General features: G+C 35.1%; 3 protein-coding genes across 4 annotated transcripts in view; all 3 read left to right on the top strand.

The window, feature by feature from the left end:
- Positions 1–5,084, top strand: part of LOC123872319 (broad-complex core protein isoforms 1/2/3/4/5) — a 49,077-nt gene extending 43,993 nt beyond the window's left edge. Inside the window, exon 8 of one of the 2 annotated variants that reach the window (XM_045916532.1) lies at positions 4,859–5,084. In XM_045916532.1, coding sequence (XP_045772488.1) covers positions 4,859–5,073 — 215 coding nt within the window. In that variant the 3' untranslated portion in view covers positions 5,074–5,084. Of the gene's footprint in view, positions 1–81; positions 4,469–4,858 lie in introns of those variants that run through there. The other variant, XM_045916529.1, reaches the window with a different exon arrangement.
- LOC123872320 (broad-complex core protein-like) lies at positions 5,050–13,242 on the top strand. The gene is made up of 2 exons (XM_045916533.1): positions 5,050–5,179; positions 5,698–13,242. Exon 2 carries the CDS (start codon positions 5,715–5,717, stop codon positions 6,039–6,041), a length of 327 nt encoding a protein of 108 aa, XP_045772489.1. The 5' UTR covers positions 5,050–5,179; positions 5,698–5,714; the 3' UTR covers positions 6,042–13,242.
- A 1,375-nt stretch (positions 13,243–14,617) lies between these two features.
- LOC123872312 (probable ATP-dependent RNA helicase DDX52) lies at positions 14,618–23,076 on the top strand. The gene is made up of 12 exons (XM_045916523.1): positions 14,618–14,784; positions 15,575–15,958; positions 16,561–16,746; positions 16,839–17,091; positions 17,919–17,991; positions 18,816–19,019; positions 19,382–19,494; positions 19,869–19,969; positions 20,705–20,850; positions 21,531–21,611; positions 22,149–22,292; positions 22,804–23,076. Exons 1-12 carry the CDS (start codon positions 14,707–14,709, stop codon positions 23,051–23,053), a joined length of 2,013 nt encoding a protein of 670 aa, XP_045772479.1. The 5' UTR covers positions 14,618–14,706; the 3' UTR covers positions 23,054–23,076.
- The last annotated feature ends 2,242 nt before the right edge of the window (positions 23,077–25,318 follow it).

Raw genomic sequence — 25,318 nt, 5'->3', positions numbered from 1 at the left:
GCGGTCGCTGTGGTGTTGGTATGCCCCGCGCGTGCGGGTCCTTGACTAATGCGCTAATGTTGGTTGTTATGTGTGGCGCAGTGGGCCCCTTGGGGGCGGGTCACCGATGCGAGGTGTGCGGCAAGCTGCTGTCCACGCGGCTCACGCTCAAGCGGCACACGGAGCAGCAGCACCTGCAGCCGCTGCACTCGGCGCGCTGCGGCCTGTGCCACAAGGTGTTCCGCACGCTCAACTCGCTCAACAACCACAAGAGCATCTACCACCGGCGCCAGCGCGGCCTGCCGCAGGCGCCGCCGGCGCTGCCGCCGCTGCCCGCGCCCGACGCCAAGCCCGCGCTGCAGACGCACGCCATCGACTTCTACAAGTTCAAGGACCAGTTCAACGTGTAGGCGCGAGACCGACGGGCGCTAGCGACTCCTTATTTTCTATCGTATAGTAGATGATTTATATTTTTTATCTCGCAGAGATTATTGACATGTTAGTGTCGCGATTTATTTTATTTACATTTCTCTTTTAAAGTTTATCTTGGAACTTGTGGAGGCGATCTCGTGGGTCGGTCGCGGCGCCGACTCTGATCAGAGTTTACTTCGACGTTATGGAAAATTAACATTCCAGTCCTAGGGAGGGCGACTTTCGGACGAATTTTTTAGAGAATCGATCGTACGCCCGCCGAGTGCAATACTGCGGTATGAGGATTCCTGAATTTTACACTATTGTTAAATGTGTGACAATAAGGCGAAGAGAAAAATTAATATTTTGAGAAAAAAGAGGAAAATCTTGGTGCTGTAAATTTATATATTAGGCTTAAATTTATAAAAGGAACAGTGTTCGTTGTAAGTAACAAAAGAGGCATATTGTTTTCAACGTTGTGTTCATTTTTCGGCGTTTTGCAATTTTATTTATTCTGTACTTTTACCTTCATGATCTCACACTTAGATATTTATACGAGATTACTAAAAATCTATTTAAAAATAAATAAAATTATATACACAAATATATAATTGGCTAATGAGGCTTTTCAAATTTATTATTTTATTTAGGTGTTTTGTTCATTGACTGTAAGACTGAAAGAGAACACGTAGCACCAATAGAACCGACATTTGATTAAACAGCCACCCGCAGACGCACGTCACCACACCTACAGTACAGTACAATACAATACCACAGGTTTCGTTACACAACCACCGAACAGGACTACTACAATAGACACGGCATCACAAACCAACTACTAATTCACATCACTTACTCTAAGAGTCGACTAATTTTACTTTTATATTACTGTTATTCTATCTAGTCGACTGTTTGTTTCACTCTCTTTTACTTTTTTCGATTATTTTCGCGTTATTTTGTCAATGCACAAGCATTAAGTGAATCGCAAGGTGCCATTTTAAGCGAATCAATATTATGGCTATAATATATTTTTTTAGTTTAGTCAGATTTTAGTTTTCAATCGTAAGTTTTATCACTACCTTGTGTTCGTTTCTTATTATTTTGTTGTTATTCATTTCTTTTCGACATGTTTTTTTATCATTTTAAACTTTAATAATTATTATATTCATTTTATACTGAGTTAGGGTAGTTATTTCGTTGGAATAAACTAATCAAACAACACATTATTGATAAAATTAAATACTTAATAGGTAATTACTATTAAATCTTAATAATTCTCAGTGTTAATGTTCCTAAATTTCAACAGTGTGAATTTTTTAATAATGAAATTTTTCTGCTTGCCATAATTGCATAGTCATAAAACTATTATTTTTTTTGTTTATATAGGCGACAAGTTTTTAGACGGTTTTTGTATTGCGGTCTAGATTCAGAGCAGCTGTTTTTGAATGTGTAATTTCCTAAATAACCATATCAGTGTATAATAGACAGTTTCAGTGTAGATATTGATGTCAAAGTTTTGTCAACATAGTTGAAGTTATCACGAGTGCGACTACACAACCGAAACAAACAAAGCTGGCTAAAGAGCCTTAAAATTATAAAGTTTGAAGGCTCTTATATATAAAAAATAATGTTTGTCCGTGTGTCCGTCAGTTAATTGTGCGTTAGCGCATCGTTCATCAGATTGAGTTTAAACTTTCAATGTTAAAGTTGAGTGAAGTCGGAGGTGTTTTCACTAGATTACAATGAGCATATTCAAGGGGCGGACCAACAATTCCTGAAAGGCCGGCAATGCATCGGCGGCACCTCTAGTGCTGCAAATGTTCAAGGGCGGCGGTAATCACTTAACACCAGGTGATTTTATAAAATAAAAAAAGTTCCTGATAGTACCATCAACGTGGCACGTGAGTTGCATAACAACTTACACCCGGTATAAGCCAGTCAGTTATAAACTCTCGGTTATATAGGCGTAATCTCGTGAACAAACATTGGAACCAATACAGTTGTGCTCAAAACTTCAAACTAAATTGCCATGACTAAACTGCGAAGTATATTTTTCGTAAGCACTTTGAAAAGGCCCGGCGCGAATGTTAGTTCTGTCAATTTGGCGTAGTTTGTTTTGGGCACGACTGAGTTCCTGTCAGTGTACTTTGTTGTCTGAATTTTTGTGCCAGCTTATTTAAATCGTAGGCAATAAATGTGCTAGAATTACATTTAACAATCAGCAAACTTTTATCTGGATCTAGACATACAAGTTGTACACAATTCTTATAATTTAACGTCAATGTACTTTTTCTAGTTCAATAAACATCACTATTTTTCAGCGTTGGATCGCTAAATCAATGTTATATTTCATTTTAATAGCAATAAGGAAATCTTATCTAAGTGTAAATGTAAACATATAATTTATTGTAACATTATACACATTAAGTAATTATATTAGTGCCTGCTTTACATAATTATTGTTTTCGATTTGGAAAAAAGACATATTTTGCGTAAACTTCTAAATTTTAGGAGTAGTGTTCGGAACACTCGGCACCTGTGAGGTGCCGCTATTTTAAATAACAAGTATGAGAGGCTTCCTAAAGTAAATTTGAATACTATACGTTATAAGGTTACGTTGTTATTACTATTGCATAAACGCTTAGCCATTACGATTTGTTTAGTTATATTTAATAAGCTTTATTACGATACTTTTAAATAATTGGAAGACTAGAGATTTGGTGCTAAATTGGAACGATGTTCGTGCTAGTAAAATATTAGGGGGGAAAATGGGATAGTCAAAAATGGAATCTAAATTGTTTTAAAATTTCGCAACATTCCGTGCACGGTGAAAAAGTAAAAAAATGTTAAGTTTTATTTTGCAACCCAATTGCAAACTTTTGAACGTAAGACGTAGGATTGTTGTTTTTGTGTAGTAATTTAGTGATAGTTTTTATTGTTAATTTGGGTTTGGGAATTAAGTTAGTTGACTATAGATATAAGATTTATCTGAATTCATAGCGGTAATAGCATCTACATGTTTAATTTACGACTACAGGGATGTGCTGCTGAAAGAGGCAGTTAATTTGGCTATGTCGACGTAGTACTAGACTAAAGATCTTGTGAATTTTATTTAGGACAAATTATTCAAAATTATGCCAAAATTAATAAACGCTATAGACTGATTAGACTAAGTACGCATTTCAATTGTACACTATTAGGCATATTCTCTAGAGTAAAATGTACAATTATTTACTAAAATTGATAATTTTTATAAAAAAAAGAAGTCAGAAGCGTGATTCGTTTCGGTTCGGTATTAATTCAAAATTTCTTGTGATTCGAGGATCTTTGTTTTTTAGTTTGTATTATCGTAGTAGCTAAGTTTTGGAGATCTCAGGAGATCATGTGGTCTATGGGTTTTTAAGGGCGATACTACACCGTGTTCTAAGAAGCAGAACACATCCCTGTCAAAACTACATTAGTTAGGATCTTAGCAAGTTTAAGACTGTTTCTGTGACCTGTTTAAGTTTTTTATCTTTCTAACGTGTTAAGGTATTTTTTCTTACCGCACGTTCAGGCGTGGCGACCTTATTCGATGTGTTCTTATACTTCTTGTTGGCATTTTTACTTATTTTATAAGGAATCTAAATTAATTTATTGGTTATTGTATTGAAATTTTATTTTTTTCTTCTTAAATTATTATTCTACTGTCCTTGGATCTTAGTGTTTTTGTTGATAATTGGCATCTATGTAATGCAGCCCATTACACTGCACAGTTATGGGGTTAAGGGTGCCAAAAATTGTTACTTTATGTTTGTCTTCCATTTAAACGCTATCACAAGAAATTGGCGAAAAGACAATATTTGAAGACCACCGCCTGACTAATGGGCTGCAAGACTCGATAGTTTTATGACTTAAATAATTATTAATTATTAAAATAATTTCACATCACTTATTATATACAAATAGTTATTTTCTCCTTACTTTTAAACCTTGACATAACTACTCATAAAATGTAATTGTAATCGTTAAACCGAACTTCATAAATCCTAATATTGATGATAATGGCGTTTTTAATAAAAACAAATATACAAAATGAGTGCCGTTAGTTTTATTCCAGACCTCACGCCGGTACGCTAGTTTGTGGTTTCCAGCTTCAGTGTAGTGATGAGTCGTAGTGCACCGTTCCTTACGTTGAGCTTGTCTGTTTCCGTTGTCAGAGACTCTACTTCCCGCCACCTGCATGTGTTTGTTCTAACACTTCATTGGCCACTGTAGCTTCGCAATCATTTATATTTATTTTTTTCTTAATTTTACTGTTTATTTTATCAATATTTTCAATCACTTTTTCACTCCTTGTTTTTTTCCAATGTTTTTATTTTTAAAATGAAATTCACAACTTAGAACAAATAACAGCTAGGTGTTATTTTATTTTACCGGGTTCGGGGACCAACCCCATATTTGTTTTGTTTTTTCAATTTGTTTTCAGGTAAAAAATTATTCTCCTGCACGCTATGCGCGAAAGTACTGTGCTCAAAGGCGTCTTTGAAACGGCACATCGCAGACAAGCACGCGGAGAGACAAGAGGAGTACAAGTGCACGATTTGCGAGCGAGTGTACTGCTCCCGGAACTCGCTCATGACCCACATATACACCTACCACAAGTCCAGGCCCGGGGACACGGATCAAATCCGGTTTTTTTAGTGACTACTTGGACGGAGTTGGCGCGGCGTGCGGCAGAATTCATCTAGCAAAGAGAACCTTCACGAGGCCAATCATCCTACAGCCGTACTTAACACCACTCATAAAGGTTAGAATCTGTTTATAGACAGCAATCTAGGGTTAACTGACCGCTAATGAATCATTAACAAAACTCACTTTCGATAGATTAATTAGGTTTAAGGGTCCTTTTTATCTTTCCGTTACGTTACTTTTGTTTTCGTTTATTTTTCATTTTTTTATTTATTATTGAACCTCCCGAGCCAAAGGCCCCCTCCCTACGGGTTTCGCAGTTTTGACGTTGTTGTGTTGCTTGGAGCATGCTTCTATCATTTTTGTTATCACGTGTTTCTGTGTCGATGTGGTTGAGAGAATTTCCTAAAATTTTACATAAGATATAAAACTCGTGATGTGTAGTTAGTCAATGTGTACAGTGCATATTATTAGTATTATAATTATTTTTTTGATAACCTCATACATTCAGACTCATACGTATCGCCTACCTTAACCGTTCTAAATCCGCATTGGATAACTGTACTGGCGCGTGACGAGTACGAGCTTCGCGAGCGGGTCTCCGTCGAGCTATAGAGAGAACGTTTTCCGTTGCAGCTGTACCGCCCCTCCGTATGCCCCCGCCCACCGCCGGCGGGATCAACGAGCCGCAGGAGTGTCCGTACTGCCGCCGGACCTTCTCCTGCTACTACTCCCTGAAGCGACACTTCCAAGACAAGCACGAGCAGTCGGACACGCTGTACGTGTGCGAGTTCTGCCACCGGAGGTACCGCACCAAGAACTCGCTGACCACGCACAAGAGCCTGCAGCACCGCGGCTCCAGCGGCATGCTCAAGCGCCTGCTCAAGACGTCGGCGCTGCACGGCGCGCTGCAGCCCGCGCCGCACCACCTCTTCGACCTGGGCGAGCACGCGCCGCAGCTGCCGCCGGGCCTGCAATGACCGCAGCCCACGGCGTGAACCGGCCCGCGCGCGCCCGCCGCCTCGCGGTAGGGGAGCGACATGTGCAATATACGGACGATGCCAAAACGATGCAGGACTCTGCCGCATTTCTAATGGTTAATTGTGTATTATAATGGTAGTAAAATATTGACGTTAGTTTTAAAAATGAACAGTATTGTCGCACGCGACTCGTAGGAGTCGTCTAGTGTTACGCTTCGAGGATCGGACTTCGCTTTGTGACCCCCACGAAGTTTGCAAGAGTTTAGTAGAAATGGTCAAACAGTGTTCAATACGACAATGTAATTCAGAGCAATACTAAAGTATTAATATGTCTAGTACTGCCAAAATAATGCCAACTGTATTCTAAAGAGATTGCATTTTTTTGAATCACTTTTCGATAAATGTCTAGTGTCAAATTAGATTCGGTAACTGTACAAAGAGAAACGTACAAATTTTAAACAGTAAATATTAAAATAAAGAAAATATTTTTTAAAGAAACTTTTTCGGATCGCCAAATCTAAATTTAAATACAGATTATTTAGGAGTTAATTACCAAAATTTTTAGATAAAAGAGAGAAAAAAATGTTAATGTTGATTAAAATAAAAGACTACTGAGAATCTGATTTCGAAAGTACAAAGGTGTTAACGTCTTATTGAACAATATATTGTATTCTACGTGCGTTTTGGCTTCAAATAATAACATTTTTTGATCAATGTATAAGTAGCCGTGCCTTCGTTCGTCTTCATGCGATTTTAAAAGGTTTGAGGGATATTCCGAACTGACAAAGAATGTGCAGATGGCTGCCGAACGAATCGTGACGGTAGGAGCGCGAGGAATGCTACGGGGCTGACCTCGAATACAGGGTTACAGGGAGGGAGACGCGAGGGCGATGAGGCGCAGGAGAGTCGAAAACTGAGGGTCTTCGAAAAGCAGTTCTCTGTTCGACGATCGTATACGTGCATGATTTCAAATCGTGAGACAAAAATCGTTTCGTCTGTATAAATTACGTAGTTATTAGGTATTCACTAACATAATTATATTTAATCTGTATCCATTTTCGGATTCTCTCTATGAGTGTATAGTGGTTTCTTATTTAAATGTCGACCAACGTAGCGGACGTCTCGTTATTGAAAATTTATTAGATTATTATTATATTCTCAAAATTCTTAAAAGTCTTAAGATCGACCATAAGATGGCTGCAGATGTAAAAATATATTATTTATATTATAGGAAATTGCTTGGGAACCGCATTTGGCTAAAATTGCGACGTACATATCTTTTCAGGGTGAAATCGACGAATTCATTTCGATATAATAGCGAATCTGCATTTACACATATAAGTATAAACCCTACATATCACATATATCTATAAACGAATAAAGATACAGAAATGAAAGTATTTCTACGCAGTGATATTTCACAAGCCAAAGAAAATAAAATGGGGATAATTTCTGCCAATATGCATTTATTTCGAGTAGAATAAAAACATTCTGAAAAATGATTATTATTGATTAAATTGAACTGTGCCATATCTTATCAAAATCATTGAAAAATATTATATTGTACGTAATTTAAATAAAATATACTATAAATTCATATCGTACGTTAAAACAGATAAAAATACGAACACGAAATCAATGCAAAATTAGCCGCACATTTTTGTTAATGCAATTTATTTTAAATTAATTAATTAATTTCGCATTTATTTTTCCAATGTTAAGCTTAGGTATATTCAAGTAGGTTTTTTATTTTATTTTTCGGAATGTTACATATTCTTGCTTTGTGATATGAGTTTTAATGGTTATTTGGTATAATTCCAAATATATTATAAGTTTTTATATTCAGCTTAAATTAATTTGTGAAACAAATTATTTTCTTCTGAGTTTTGGAGCATTTTTTGCTTTTAAACGTGGTTATCCCCGGTAACGCGCGTACCTCCATGTTTGTAATACCTCACATATTTTGTTTTTTATATATTAATTTTTATTTGAATGTTAATTAAAGAAACTGGCTGTAAATTCCGAAAGTAAGAAACGAATTCGGTTCGGAAACGTGAATCGTCATAGTATCACCTTAGGGAGCTTAGAAGAAAAAAAGCAAGCGGGTAGTTTGAATTGTAAATATGTTATAAATTAGCGATTAATACATAATTGAAGGATCGTGGCATCATTTGGGAATAAAGCCTCGTGATATTATTAACTAAATAGTAAATAGATAAAATCATTATTGGAAAGGATTTTTATATATATTCTACTAATGGATTTATTAATAGTGAAACTTAGGACTTAGTCTTTCTATAATGTTTTTATTAGTGTTTGCCTTTATTGTTTTCGCTGTGCAATTACTTATTTCATTGGTTCGGCCGTTCGAAAGCTTGTTGTTGACTGCTTTGTTAAAAAATAAAAGTTTGGATTGTTTTCCCACCAATTGTATTCGTAAAAATATTTTGTAATTCTAAATTTTTGATCTCAGTAGACAGCTGCGGACTAAATCATCTCGAGGACAGCCGTTGGTGATTGTTATTAGGCATAAGCTCTTTGGCGTTAAGTTTGCAAGTGTCGGCAAAAAGTGTTACAATGTAATCGCAGCGGTAAAATTTCAAAAAAGAATCCCATCAAATTTAACAGAATGTAACAGCGAAACAAGAAAAAAACATTTATAATTTTTGCAATGTATACCAAAATACTGCATTTCTAAATAGTAAGATTATTAAGTGAGAAAACTTTTTTTTTATAAATTATTCATCGTCTTGATTTAACTAACTGTACGTATAATTCATTTCGCTTCATAGCCAGATAATTTATTTTAAGTTTACTAATGAAATACGTTAAATAAACAGACTGTGTTACTAAGGTAGGTAATGCACAAAATAATCAACAACGGGATGCCTTCGTAACAGTACAACTATTACAATAGCCTACAATAAGTAAATATTATAAGATACTACGAATAAATTGCAATATGTAAACGAAATCTGCCGTTGAAGACCGATTTAAAAAATACTGGCATGCACACATGCTAGCACTATTTTATTTTAGAGATGCTGAATTTATTCTAATGTCGCAGCTTCAAATGTTCGTTCGTTTCGGTTTTCATATTGTAATTTAGACAGTTTTACTTTGTTTGCAAAACCTGTCCAATGTTACTGCCAATAGAATTCTTAATACGAATCATCGATGTTAGGCACGATCAAAACTTATCAAAAAAAAAATTGATTCAGATTTTTTACAACAATCAGTAGCCATAAGAAAATTAGTATCGGCTAATTGTAAATACATTATCACGTAATTTAAGATGGAATTTACAATATACGGTAAACATAAAATTAACACGGTTCACAAATCGGATTCACAAAACAATCTTGCTTTTTAAATCTAAGTATTACCTCCAATAATATTAAGTATTATCTTTGATAAATCTTTTAATTTTTATTCTTAATATAGCCAGAAAGCTCTCTGTGTAAAACTACTTGAAACATTTATGAGATCCGATAATATTCGTGCAGATAGTATTGCTCAATTTGCTATAAGCTACACTTATTAACTAACAAATAGATATACTTACATAGTTACGCCATTATTAGATTCTTTGCCGAATATATTGGTCGCCAATTTATGCCGGACCACATATTTTTTACATTTGCAAAGATGTCGTATATGTGCTGCGATCGACTCAATCGGAGCAATATATAATCGCATAGTGTGAAAATGTAAACACTTCAACTAATGAACCAAAGAACCGTGTTTCTGGTAGCTAATAGCTATATCGGGACGCCTAATGTTTGCAAGATTTTTCTACGCTCAGTATTTATTTAGGATCCTACATCAAAACCCTTTTTTAATAAATTATCTGTGTATACTATATATACAACTTGTATACAGATAATAATAGATAACAAATATTGCAGAAAATCTGGAAGAAGCATAAGCGTACAAGTAGATCTACACTAGAGAGTCTTGGGTTTACTTTAAACAGGATGAGTCAATAAACGTGATCATTTATATTTATAAATACAATAATTATAGATATTGTAAAACTAAACTATAACAGTTGTTACATAGTTATTTCCATACATACATTATTTTTGTTATCCATATCCATATTTAAAATGCAATAGTTTATCGATCGGTGATTTAATTTTGGGGAGACGTTCCCGAAAATTAAGTCATCGATCCCACCAGATCACAATAGTTAATTATTTAAAATAATTTTAGATTTGCTCGACCGGGGACGCGAAAGCCGTTTATTGAGAATAAATCGACACCATCTAAAATCTAGCCTAAGATACATTCGCATCGACTTATAGTTCGAAGTTATGCCATCGACTGGGTAACTTGTTTTCTTTGGACAATACTTTTTATTCTAGTTATTTTTATACAGATTTTTCGAGAACAAGCAGTGATGTTAGTCATATCACGGGGTTGTTCGTTGTTGTTTTTGACTCGATAAATAAGTCGTTGGTGTTTCTATCTGTAGTCGAATGAAAGTGAGCATTTACAGTTAAGTCGTTATATTCTTAAGTCAATAGCTTTAAATATACAGTATCTTCCACTTTAATATAATTATTATAAATACAGTTATAGCAATAGTTCCCAATCTGCCATAGTACCTCAGTAATTTTACACATATATCTTATCAATAAGTAACGCGATCGATAGCAGATTATTAGCAGACTAGAAAAAGGACATCATTCACTATGCAAAAACCTCTTCTCTCTAAATTAAAATCCTTTTAATTTTACAATATTGGCTACATTAACATCATAACAACATTAGAATCCATTATAAAAACTCAATGCTTTGTCCTCATAAATACCTACCCTAATTACTTACGTATTTTGCAAAACTGTTCCTATACTTAGCGGTTTTATACTGATAGAGGACTTTATATTTAAAGATTTATAGATGTAAATATAAGGAAGTAGTCGGGTGCTAAACACCAAAGCCACCAATCCCCAACATAATCTGCTGATCCCTTTAACTACCTATAGATACAATCATAGTTCCGTAATTCAAAGTGCACTTATGTCTTTTATATAAAAATAAGAAGTATTATATTAGTAGTTCATTCTGCGCCTCCCCGTCGAGCAATGATCGTTGAATACCCGTCTTTGCAGTAACTATATAAAAAGTATTTACAATATACCCACTTATGACATATATTGCTAGATGTAACTTTTATCTACAGAAATAATGGTAAGGCAGGAGTGTAGTTGCGCTAAAAATTCGGCTTGTGCGCAAACTTTCTTTCTTTTTCGTTTACGCCTTGTAATCTGAAGGCTATTAGTATTTATTAAGATGAATATTCATTATTGAATCTTATGGACTTAATTTAATATTTTCTACCCTATGTATACTATGGTGGAAAATGCATTGTTATGAAGACGCTCTGGTCGAGTTTTTATCAGAATTGCACGACTGTTACTTGTTATGCTTGGGTGACACATTTTATAAACAGAAATATTTTTTTAAGAAAATCAATTTATATGTCAATGTTAATTAAGTGGCAATTCTAATTTTAACTGCACTATATTTTTGCTGACACGATTAGGTTTAGATTTTCTTTTTTCGTAATTTAATGTAATGCACGATCTGCGTTTTTATTAGTATCAACTTTTCTTTTTTTTTAAGAGTTTCTTGTCTTAAGTAATGCGTACCCTGGATTCTTTGTGGAGATATACACATTTTATTAATTTATTTTATTTTTTACTGAGCACACGCTGTAATGCAGTGAATGTGGCATTTACGGCCGTTCAATATGCCTAAATATTGTGTTACTATTGTAAAAGTTATAGTTTGCCATCGTTGATCAAAGAGGAAAAATATGTTTTTACATACCTTTAGTTAGTGAGTTTTGTTATACTTTTCATGTTCGGAAAGTTGGGAGGGATGTACAAAAATGTTTCATAGTATTGTGTATCACTCAATAAGGTAATAGATGTGGGACCGAAGTAAGCGGCCCCATAGAGAGTTAGGGATCCTCTTGAAATTGTTGTAAGCTGAACATCTTCAGTCAAGACACTTAAAGTACTTGTTGTAGATTGTATGAGAGTGGAGTTAGGCTGACCACACATTGGATACTATCACTTGAGCTATGTTTCTGAAACGACCAACATGATCAATTTTTAGAAGCTCAAGCGTCCATCTAATTGCTCCAGCTATTCGCGTTTGTGTATAGCAGCCAATTAAAGGTCAGCCTGAATGAAATGAGATTATTCAATGGACACTTAAATTGTAAAACATTGTGACATTGAGAACAAATATTATTGTTGTAGGTACTAACATACTTAAAAATTAATCCCAAGAAAAGAATATGATTAAATTACTTAAAACATTATAAACATAGATAGCTACTTACCCCTTTAAATGTTACTTATTATCCGGTTTTTTAAGTATGTATCTCTAAATTATGAAAACAAATATTACCCATTCAATTTGTTTTTATAATGTAAAGAAATAGAAGATATATTTCATTTTGTGATTTCAAACAGAAATCTCAATTCACATTGTATATTGGTTTCAAAACACAAAATTAATTTTTAACAAAATATAACTTTGTCGACTTTGTTCCTGAGTATCAAATTTTAGCGCCAACTTCAAAATTGACAACATGGCATTCGTTTAGGAATTTCTTATTCATAAACAATACCTATGATACAAACGGGTGGGGTAACTTTGTTTTTCATGTTATTTTGACAGTGTTACTTTAAAAAGGAGTAGCTCAATTTTTCTGGAATACTTTTAAAAATAACACTTTTAACTTATTTAGAATAATTTGGTATCAATAAAGGGATTTGTCGTTAATGCAATATACCTACAGAAAAAACTATGAAATCCCATTCTCTAAAACAATTGCTACGTTTATTGTGAAATTCACATTGAAAAGTAGTTGCCTATTCAGCGTACCAATTTTTTACTATTTCTTTGTCCATTGAATGGGGGTGTCTTAACTTGTTTTGATGTTGTTGATAAATGTGATTAAGGAATCAAACGGGCTGCGTAGTCAGAACATATCAAAGTCGGAAAACCTAGTACTCTAAGTATCTTTGAATCTGACAATCACGAATAATTCTTTTATTGGGTTGTACTAGACGGTCCTTTCTGTTTTGTACGAAATCTGCATTTTGAATTATAATGGGAAATATAACAGTTGGATGTAATGAAAATATAAAATTTAATAAACTCGCAGTGATTCCATTGATGGTGCGTATTTTTATTTTCCCCCCTAGGTTACTTCCAGTGTCCAAAGTGCTGCAGCTGAGATATTCATATAGTCTAATTATATTGGACTTAAGAGTTAAAACGAGACAGATTTATGTAAGACATAAGACATAACTAAATCATCTCGTTTTAACTTTATGTTAAGTTTAAAAGAAGTCAAATTACGCTGTATAGATCTCAGCTCCCTTGCAATTTTACTAATTATTTATTTATTTATTTATTTATGCATCTATAACTTAAAAATAAATTATATTAATATTATTACCTATGCAATGAAAAGACGTGCACAAATCTCTACTAGAGAGATTTTTTTCTAGTCCCTAAAATAAAATCAAAGCCATCCATGATTATTTTAAAAAGTGGTAAGTTATTAAAGTAAGAGGGGTAAATTAAAAAAATAAACCTATAACTACCTAGGTCAAGTTAAATTATGTATCTGCGTAAATAATAAAAAATATGCAATAAGTACGTGTATGAATATACTCGCCACTACAGTTCCAATAAGCGGTTAACTATTGTTTAGTGAACCTTCACTTTTTCATTTTAAATTGATTTTTAACCGACTTCACAAAAGGAGGAGATTCTCAATTCATCGGAATCTTTTTTTATTTATCTTTGGAAGTCTATTATGTAAATATTGCCGACTAACGTAACGCAGTTCTTACAGTTACAGTGTCCAAAAATAATCCATACCTACTTATAATATTATTATAATTAATGGGAAAGTGTGCCTGTCCATCTGCTAGCTTTTCACAGTAAATACATTAAACTAATTGAACATAGCTTGCACGCTAGGAATAGACGTAGTTAGGCTATTTTTTATCCCGATAAATTGGTAATTGGAATGATGGAAATGCACTGACGGTTCCTTTGGTAGGGTGGCGATAATCACTTAACATTAGATGACCTACCTGCTCGTTTGCTCACTATTTTTATCCAAAAAATCAAATAATTCTCACGTGATCCTACCTAGCGGAGCATCGTCTTGTTTATAATTTATTATAATATAACAGTATTTAGTACAGGATTATACTCAGCTGAGTTGGTTTTGGGCTTCTTCTCAGTCGTATATTATTCTCGTAGCTTTAATTTTAACTTGACGGTATATCACCACTTAGTATCTCATCTATAATAATACATTTATTCGACTTTCGAGCTGTCAATTATTATGAAATAAGAAATATTGTGATTTAATTTATTATTATACTTTAGTAAATAACTATTCTAAAACTTTTGAACAATGTTACCCCACTTGACACTTTAGCTTGTGTGAATTCCTTTCTGAACGAATGATAGAAAAAATGATTGGCAAATGTCTGTCAGCTGTGACCTGTCAAGTGTCAAAATTGTGTCACTGTCAAATAAATATTTTGTTGGTGTTGTTGTATTAATGCACGTGTGTTTTAGATAATTCAAATTATATATACAATATATTCTTACAAATATGGATGCTTACGATATATTCAAAAAACTGACGAAGGGATTAAAGTTTAAACATCGAGTTTTGGGAGTAAAAAACCAAGTAAGTATCAACATAACCTATATCCAACTTTACATTCCAATTTCGCTTCAATTTTGAATGAAAACGTTATGCTTCCGACTTGAAATTGATCAGTTATTTCTATGGAGTTAATACCGAGTCAATATTCAATTGTTTGAACTTTACAATGCATTGAAAACATATTTATTATCAATGAACGTTCAGGACCGAAAGTAAACACGTCTGATGGTATAAATAGAACGATTATGTTTCAGTAGGACTCCAGATGTTAAGCAATGGCTTAGAATCTTAGGCCTATAGTGCTAGTTTTGCATATTTTTGGGGTTCCGCACCTCAAAAGGAAAAACGGAACCCTTATAGACTTTGTTGTCTGTCTGTCTGTCTGTCCGTCTGTCAAGAAAAGCTACAGGGTACTTCCCGTTGACCTATAATCATGAAATTTGGCAGGTAAGTAGATCTTATATAGATTTTCTTGACAGACAAACAAAAAAGTGATCCTATAAAGGTTCCTTTTTTCCTATTGAGGTAGCAAACCCTTCAAAAAGGATGGGTTCCCACTTCCTATCTTAGGCCACATCTGCACTGTCCATCAAGGGTGATTTAGATCAAGCATGTGCCCATAGTGAAAAAATAAAAGCTGATACAAAAAATATCAAACACAATACTGATTTGAAAGACTACCATACCATATCTGTTGTAAACAATGAACCATGACTAAAATTAAATATAAAACATTTTTAGGTAAGACCAATTTTGATTGACTACTTCACGAACTTTACTTGACGAATAAATACTTAATTTACTATTTCAGCAAGAACAAACTATTCCATTGACATTAAAAAAAGAAGAAGATATAAAACAGGAAAAGACAGAGCTGAATAACTCTTCAAATGACTTGGAACTTGAAAAGGAACATGATGATAGTAACTTGAGGTCTAAAGATGAATACGATGAAAATAATTCTGATTCTGAAAATGATTTAAATTCTGAAAATGAACACGATGAAAATGATTCAAGTTCTAGCAATGAATACAATGAGGGAAACTTAGTGTCTAAAGGTGGTAAAAATAATATCTTAGAAAAAGATGGTGAATTGCAGTTGGTCAAAGGTATTACTGTGGAAAATAAAAAGGAAAAGAAAAAAAGAAGTAAACTAGATCCAGAACAGTTGAAGAAGAAACTTGAATTGGAAGAGGTTTGTTGTTAATTTTAACTTATTTATTACTACAAGTAGATGATGCCTCGAATTCTGTTTGTGTGGATTTAAAGTTTTTAGAAATAAAGTGGGAATTGTTTTATTTGAGGTTGAATGTAATGTAATAATGTATGTTTACGATGCAAGCTTCATCAAAATCTTAAACAGATAGGCCATGATAAGTTAACAAATACTTTCGCATTGATAATAAATACTAGACTAGATGATGTCTGTAACCTGACCTGCATGGATATACACCTTTAAAAATCCTGTGGGAACTTTATGATTTTCTTGGATAAAATAGCTAATCACCAGCTCCGAGATTTGGGCTTTCTCTGTACCAAATTTCAACGAAATCGGTTAAACAGATAGACTGTGAAAGGCTAACACAGATATGTGAAAGTGTCTATACACTTTCACATAATATTAGTATGGATTTCTTCAAGAGGAAACCTGTATGCCTTAATGTTCTTCATAATATTCACAAGGATGTGTGATACATACATTAGACCTGCTTGGTATTCTCATGCAGAAAGGAAACCTGTGCTCAGTAGTGAGCCAGGAATGGATGAACCATGGTGGTGATGATGGATTTTTTGCAGCAAAACCGTTTTCGCAACTTGCATGGCATCAAAGCAATTGGAAGACATGTACCAAAAGCATTAGAAGATTTCTCAGATCTTGTAACTCGGTACAATATAGCACATACCCTGGTGGATACAGTCATAAAGTGTGGATATTCAGAGCCTACACCAATTCAGCGACAGGCTATACCTTGTATACTAGAGGTAAGTTTTATTTACTTTGCCTTTTTAGAATTTAAAAAATGTAGTTATTCTTTCATGGTTTTCGGCACCATTATTTGTAACTATTCTTTTAGGGACGCCAAATAGTAGCATGCGCCCCAACGGGCTCTGGTAAAACAGCAGCTTTTATAGTGCCATTGTTACATTTACTGGGGGCACCTTCAGGTGGCCCGAGAGCCCTAGTGCTTTGCCCCACGAGGGAATTGGCTCATCAAATATATCGTGAAGCGTTGAGGCTGTCAGAGTCAACACAATTGAGGTGTACAGTTATTAAAAGTGTAAAGGAAAGCAAGATTAAGGAACGAGAGACTACTATAAGGAAAAGTGGTACGTAAAATGGAATTTAATTGTTTCACTTTGTTTCAGACAGATTTATAAAAATTAATAAGCTTTTGAAGTTGAATTCACACTAATATGCTTTGTATGTTATATAATAGTCTTAGGTATTGTCAAATTTATATTTATGTGAATGTGAATGATATTATACTTGTTATAGTCAATTGGAATTTAGCAAACATACATTTAGCAATTTTACATTTTGGTATACTTACAAATGAAGTATTTTAATTATCTAACATAATTAATAATAATTATCTAACATAATCTATACTATCTATACTAATACTAATAAATAAAATTGGAGTGTCTGTCTGTAATTTCGAAATAACTACCACATATTAAGGTCATATGGTTATTTGAACGATACCATAACTGAATCACACGTTTTTAAAATTTTTGTCTGTCTGTCTGTCTGTCTGTCTGTTTGAAAAGGCTAATCTTCGGAACGGCTGAACCGATTTTAACGGGATTTTCACATACAAGTAGAGGATTGATCAGGGTGTAACATAGGCTACTTTTTTAACCGACTTTCAAGAAGGGAGTTGTGTTTTTCTACCTATGTACACCGAAATCTCCGAGATTTCTGAACCGATTTGCGTCATTTCTTTTTTAATCGATAGAGGAATTTTGCGACATTGTTTCATAAAAAATTTGGATTCCAACTCCTCAATCCTGATGCTGCTGGGGACCTGACCCATCCACGCGGGCGAAGCTGCGGGCATCAGCTAGTTAATAATAATTTGAAACTGCATTTGCATAATAGGGTACGTATACAGTACAGTTATGACATATTTTAATCATTTCTTATTTTTCAGATTTAGTAATAAGCACGCCAAATCGTTTGTGCTACCTGCTCAATCAAGAAAACGTAGGCATCAATTTGGATAAGTAAGATTCTCATTAAATGACATTTTTTGTTTTTCAACTGACTGTATGATCGCCAGACTGTGACTCCTTTATCTTGGCAACAAGTGGATGCTAGGTACAGCTTTTATCTTTCACTTCAATACATGTTCGATTGAGACTCAATCCCGGGCACTCACTAGGTTTTTGGAGTTTTAATCAATTAAACATTTGCTTCATTGGTGAAGGAAAATATAGTGAGTAAACCTGCATGCCTGAGAGTTTTCCATAATGTTCTCAAAGGTGTGTGAAGTCTGCTAGTCCGCACTTGGCCTAGTAAAGTATGGTCTAAACTCTAAACCCTACTCATTCTGAGATGATTTTCAGGCTGAGATTCATAGAGCGCACTCTGACTTCGATCAGATTTATAATCCATACTAATATTATAAATACGAAAATGTGTCCGTCTGTCTGATAGCTTTTCACGGCCCAACAGTTTAACCGATTTTGATGAAATTTGGTTGAAATTACTCCGGAAAATCAAAGAGTTTTCACAGGATTTTCAAAAACCTAAATCCATGCGGATTAAGTCATCTAGTTTCTACATAAATCTGTCTCATTTTAACTGTTTTAACTCTGAGCGAAACAGAGTGCGCTCTATAGATTTTACCTTCAGTAGCGGATCAGAGATGGAGTGAGATCAGTGGCGTGCATAGGGTTCAAAGCCAGGGTAAGTATGAACTTATTTTCTGGCAGGTCATAATAGTAAATAAGTGTTGATTTATAACAACTAGGGTAGGCAGTACTTTTATACCTCTATGAGCTGCACGCCACTGGGTGAGATGATGATGATCATGATCTTTTATCAGGGTTCAATGGCTAATCATAGACGAGGCGGACAAATTGTTCGAGGGTTCAACAGAAGAAGTGGATACATTTAGACAGCAACTCGATGTCATAATAGCCGCTTGTAAAGCCAAGCTCGCTATGTTCAGTGCCACACATACTCCCGCGATAGCGAAATGGGCCCGACACAATATGAGGGGACTCATCAATGTCACTGTTGGACTCAGGTAAGTGGACCTATAAAATTGTTGCGCTCGCTTCGCTTAGGCCTCATTTACACGAGAGCCTTTTTAAACGTCCGTTAAAAAAGCGTCCAAATAGAAAAAATGTATTCCCAAGTATCTGTTCACACCATACTGTACATTCTGACGTAACATTCTCTCGTGTAAATGAGGCCTTACGCTTCTAGTCATATTTCCATATTTTGTTCACTTCAGATTAATTTTTGATTCTGTTAAATCTTTTTTATTTATATATTAGTTGTTTTCATCAATTAAATAGTGATATATTTAATAGACCCACAGATTTTTCCATCTTTATAGTGCTAGTATTATGTAGATAGTATAATATTATAGTAAATATTGTTTAGGAACGCCGCGGCCACGACGGTGGAACAGGAGCTGATGTTTTGCGGAAACGAAAATGGAAAACTAGTTGCCTTCAGGCAGTTAGTGCAAAAAGGACTCAAACCACCTGTTCTAGGTAGGCTCTTACTTAAATATAAAAAAATAGCGTCTCCAATTTTTTGGAGTGGATTTTTGAAATATTTTTTCCTTTTTATATGATTGCCCAAGAAAAGAGTGTAATGTTTTCAGTATAATGTCATACGCTCTTAAAGTGAGTTTATTTATTCCGCCATTAATTCTAAATGCCTTAACAGATTTGGATGTATTTGGATGTTTGGATTAAAATCCTTACATAGGCCCGAGTGACACTGGCTATAAATTTTTTGGAAAAAAAAATTAATATGACGGCTATTATATAGCGCCATTTTTTTGGGCAGGGCAGTAGTGTTTATTTATTTTATTTTTGTTGGAATGTGTTCAGAATTAATATTTTCTTTGAATTTGTATCAGTGTTCGTACAAAGTAAGGACCGAGCAAAGCAACTGTTCAAAGAGCTGATCTATGACGGTATCAATGTGGACGCCATACACGCGGACAGAACACAAGCGCAGGTAATGATTTTGTTTTCTCAATTTATTGCTAAAAATCCTTTCTTAGTGAAAGTAAACGTTACTTACATGTAGTACATGAACTGGGCAGCACATATTATTGTCAATAGGAGTAAGTGAGACCCAGAACACCTTCGCTTCTGACGGGTGAAAGCACTTTGATGCTTTTTTTAGGGTTCCGTACCTCAAAAGAAAAAACGGAAACTGGCTGTTCGTCTGTCGTGTCTGTCAAGAAAACCTATAGGGTACTTCCCGTTAACCTATAATCATGAAATTTGGCAAGTAGGTAGGTCTTATACCACAAGTAAAGGAAAAAATCCGAAAACCGTGAATTTGTAGTTACAGCACAAAAAAAAAATTAAAACATGTTCATGAACAAAGTGGGTATCATATGAAAGGGCTTTATCTGTACATACTAAAACAGATTTTCATTTATTTTTATTCATAATAGTTTTTGAATTATCGTGCAAAATGTTGAAAAAAAACCTGAGTACAGAACCCTTGTTGCGCGAGTCTGACTCGCACTTGGCCGGTTTTTTCCATAAAAATGCTTTGTATGACGTTCGCTTAGTATGACGTGTTTGTCAATAATTCCCTTCGAAGTCATTATAAACGGATTCCACTGTATGTTAAATTTCATTCCACTGTAATTTTTCTTTTGCTATTTGTCGGCAGTTCGCGGGTAGTAGTCGGGTTTTAGAGCTGTTTAACGTCTTATTACATTTTACTTTTTTACAGCGAGACAACGTAGTGCGCAGTTTCCGTGTGGGCCGCATCTGGGTTCTGATCTGTACGGAGCTGATGGGGCGTGGGATAGACTTCCGCGGCGTCAACCTGGTCATAAACTACGACTTCCCGCCCTCCGCCATATCTTATATACATAGGTAAATTGCTAAGCTACACAAGGAACCAAAATCTTAATTTGATCCTCGATAGCTCAACGGTTGAGGAACGGACTGAATTCCGAAAGGTTGGCGGTTCAAACCCCACCCGTTGCACTATTGTCGTACACACTCCTGGCATAAGCTTTACACTTCATTGGAGGGGAAATGGGCATATTAGTCATGATTAGCATGGCTAATATTCTTTTTAGAAAAAAACCAGGCAAATCTATTTATGCTAAGCTAATGCTACAGTACAAATAAAATTAATTTCTTTCTCTCTTTCAGTACGAGAGAGTTTTAGAAACCGGAAACCTATTTGGAAACGAATGTGCTGCTTATTTTATTTATTGAAAACTAGATTATGACTGCAATCTCGCCTGCGTGAAGGCTACTTAGTAATTGCGGGGTAACTCTACATTTACCGAATAAAAAGTAGATTATATCCGTCACATAGATGAACAGATGGGCCGTCATAATATAACAGACAGACAGACACTTTAATATATAATATTAGTAAGGATAAATGACTCGAAAGTGGGCGATGGTAGTACACTAGTTACTATTGCAGTGCTTATAGCCATTTCTTGTACAACAGAAATTGTTCCTAATTGATTTTTGTTTTTTTTTTTTTTAAATCTAGTATTTATTGGTTTACTTTACACTTATGTTTTATATTTCAGGATAGGTCGTGCGGGGCGCGCGGGGCAGAAAGGTCGGGCGATAACATTTTTCACGCAAGACGACGTTGTCAACCTTAGAAGGTAAGATCATCATCACAACCCATCGCCGGCACATTACTGAGCACGTGTCTCCTCAGAATGAGAAGGGCTTAGGCCATTGTTCATCATGCCGGCCAATTAATGCGGATTGCAAAATTTCACAAACCGCCAAGAATATTATGGTTAACTGTCAGACATGTAAGTAAAATAAATAATAAGTGTTATTCTTAGTTACAAGAGTATTGGTGATCTACATAACAAGCTAACTAGAAACCGTAATAGGCGCCGAAACAGGTAGTTCCAAAAGTCATTTGTGGGAATGAATATAATCTTTGTCCGCGTGGATTTAGATTTTTTGAATCCCCTGGGAGCTCTTTGGTTTTCCGGGATAGCAAGTAATTTAAGTCCATCTCCAGGATGCAAGCTATCTTTGTACTAAGTAGATGGATGATACACACGGCTTCATCCACGTAAAGCGAAAATTCCATATTTTCCGCGAATCGTGAACAAAATTAGCGATTCGCATACGAGTGTAACACTGGCTAAAGAAAAAGTTATATGGAACCTTTGTATTTTCAGCATCGCGTCAGTAATGAAGCAGTCGGGTTGCGCAGTGCCCGAGTACATGCTGACGCTGAAGCAGAACGCCAACAAGAGGAAGAATCTGCTGAAGAAGGCCCCCCATCGAGACAAGATCTCCACTAGACTGGAGAAGCCAGAAAAGTAAGTTTCCATTACTCTTAGGCTGAGATCTATACACTTTGCTCAGACTAAGACACTGTTAAAACGAGACAGCGTTATACCGCTGGCATAAATCTATCTCGTTTTAACTGAAACTTAAGTCTAAGCAGTCAAAGCGCGCTCTATACATTCAACCTTAAAGACCTTAAAGCTGTTTTTCTTTAAGAGAAGTACCAGTACTACCACTTTGATAAGTTTTCTAGCAACTCATAATATTATTTTAATCATCATCACCATCATTATCAATCGATAGACGTCCATTGCTGGACAAAGATCTTTTGTAAGGACTTCCACATGCCACGGTCTTGCACCGCCGCCATCGAGCGGCTCCTTGCGACTTGTTTGTCCACCTAATGGGGGGTCTCCTAACGCTACGCTCTCCGTTATGCCTAGCACCATTCTAGCCTAGACTAGCCATTCTAGCCTAGCTTAGCCATTCTAGCATCTTGAGACCCCAACGGGAGAGTATTAATTTGTGTACAATTTATTTCAGGAGAAAACATGAAGAAAAATCAGACAAAAATGAAACTGACAAGACAAAAGACACACATGTGGTTAAAGATGGCAAAAATAAGAAGCAAAGGAAAATTGTAAATGGAGACTCCAGTAACAAGAAACAGAAAAGCGTAAAGGAAAAAGGATCGAAAGAAATACGAAACAATGAAATGAAGAAGACAAATACTAATTTAGGTAAAAATAAGAGGAAAAAGAAGAATTTCTCGAAGCCTGTTGTAAAGAAATGATAATAAATTCTTAATTCGTTTTTATGGAATTCGTAGTTGTTATTATTTTACTTTACGACCCACTTTTTTCTGAAAGAGTAAAAGAGAACCACAGATTTCTAAATAATGTAATAGAAGAAGCAGTAAAATAAACATAATATTTTTGTTTAGGAGTTGACTGAGCCACATTTGTTAAGTGTACTTTTTTTTTATAAAAAATAGCGAGCCAACGAACAGGCATCACCTGATGTTAAGTGATTACCGCCGCCCATGAACATTTACAGCTCCAGAGGTACCGCCGATGCGTTCAATCATTCTCTCAAAATGATTGAAATTTTTGAATGTGCGAGGGAGAAAGAAACTTCGCTATTCACAGCGCCATAACAACATGATGTAACTTCTCCATTAAAGGATAAATTAAAAACCCCATTTCAACTTAAATGATTTACTTACTTATACACATCTATACAATACATTTGGGAAAACATGATACAAAATATACAGTCTTCATTGCATTTTATATACAAAAATAAACATTGACATATCTAAAAATTACAAAAAATATAATCTATTTGGACATTAATATATTAAAAGCCAATTATGGCACCTTTTTACGTTGCTTAAGCCTCAAAATCAAACCACCTTCGTTATTTTAAATTTTATATTAGCACTTTGGTGTCAAAGTTGTAGCCAGAGGAGGGTCAGAGTATTCTATAAAAGGAGTGTCTTCGGAGTACGCTTTTTTACCGACTTTTTTACGAAGAGGTTCTGAATTCGTCAGAATCTTTTTTTTTTGTATGTTTCCCGATTACTAAGGCGCCTACCCGATTTGGAAACCTTTTTTTTGGTACCTACACCTACACACCGGTCCTTGTATATAATACCCTCGAGTTTTTACCTATAGCCACAAACTTGAATGTAATTTTCTTAAAGCTACCCTTACTGAACATTTAAGCCTCTGTACGAGTCGCGTACACTTTTTGTTTTCATTTTCACGTTTAGGCTAGGGACAAACCTAGGGCAATTCCGCCCCCAATTTTTTAACTAAAATGAGTGTCATATCTTGACGGGAATTCCGCTCTAATAGTCGTATTAAAATGTTAAAAATAAAAATTTGGATTTAAAATGTTCAAAGTGGTAAAAGTTCTCGGTGACTTTCGTAAAATCGAAGCGAAATTTCCGCTTAGTAGACTTAGCACAAGTTTGCACATCTCGACATCGTTGGTAGATTTCGAGTAGATACTACAACGAGTATTGACCTAAACGCCCTTGTTTTAAGATACGGGTTCGTCAGACATCTAGAGCCAGCGCCATACGCGAAAACATTCTAAAGCAAAAAAAATATATTATTATGGAATAAACCACTTTAAAGTAACTTACAGTAGATAACTTTTAGAAGATTTTACTTAGCCTCACGAAACTAAGAGAGGCTTATAACAAGGGATTGTTTCGATGTTCGAAATATATTATCAGGCATATATTACTGTCGAAATGTGCAGTCATACTAAGCATACAGATATTTTGTCGCTGATTAGGTTCGATTTGATGAATTCATCTCGCAAAATTCCTTTGTCGAATTTCCTCCACATTTGTACCTAGCCTTAACAAAATAAATTCATTTGCACCCAAGATTTTCCTACACTAGAGATTCTTTTCAAAAGTACCCTCTTTTAAAATTAAATCTAACTACAGATTATCATAATTACATATCATAAGATCTTTGTCGTCAATTATATACAAACATAATTATTCTTAATATACACGATAAACTTAATTAAATTCTTTGATATTTTACAACTTAGTAATTCAGGCGGACCACATCAAAGCAGTTAAATTGAGTTCTCGCAACTACAAATGACTTGAGCGGTTACGCAGTCATTCGAGCCGAGCCCGCGACAATACAGATATAACAAGTGTAAATTAAAAATTTATAACACCCCCGACAAGTGAAGGTTACAGTAATAACTAGAAAAGAGCTGATAACTTCCAAACGGCTGAACCGATTTTCTTGGATTATCGCTAAGAACACTCGATCAAGTCACCTTTTAAACAAAAAAAACTAAATTAAAATCGGTTCATTAGTTTAGGAACTACGATGCCACAGACAGATACACACGTGAAACTCATGACACCCCTCTTTTTAGGTGTGGGGTTAAAAACTTAGACCGAACTCTGATATTGCTTGCATACTTATCCGATCCCAGATCCAAATCCAAGGTATTGAGTGGACATCTTTGACATATCTACGTCATAGTACGTCCGATTTGAATCCGAGGCACATCCGAG

The sequence above is a fragment of the Maniola jurtina genome, chromosome 15, assembly GCF_905333055.1.
Source record: "Maniola jurtina chromosome 15, ilManJurt1.1, whole genome shotgun sequence".
Taxonomy (NCBI): Eukaryota; Metazoa; Arthropoda; class Insecta; order Lepidoptera; family Nymphalidae; genus Maniola; species Maniola jurtina.
This window is presented reverse-complemented; position numbering and strand designations above follow the sequence as displayed.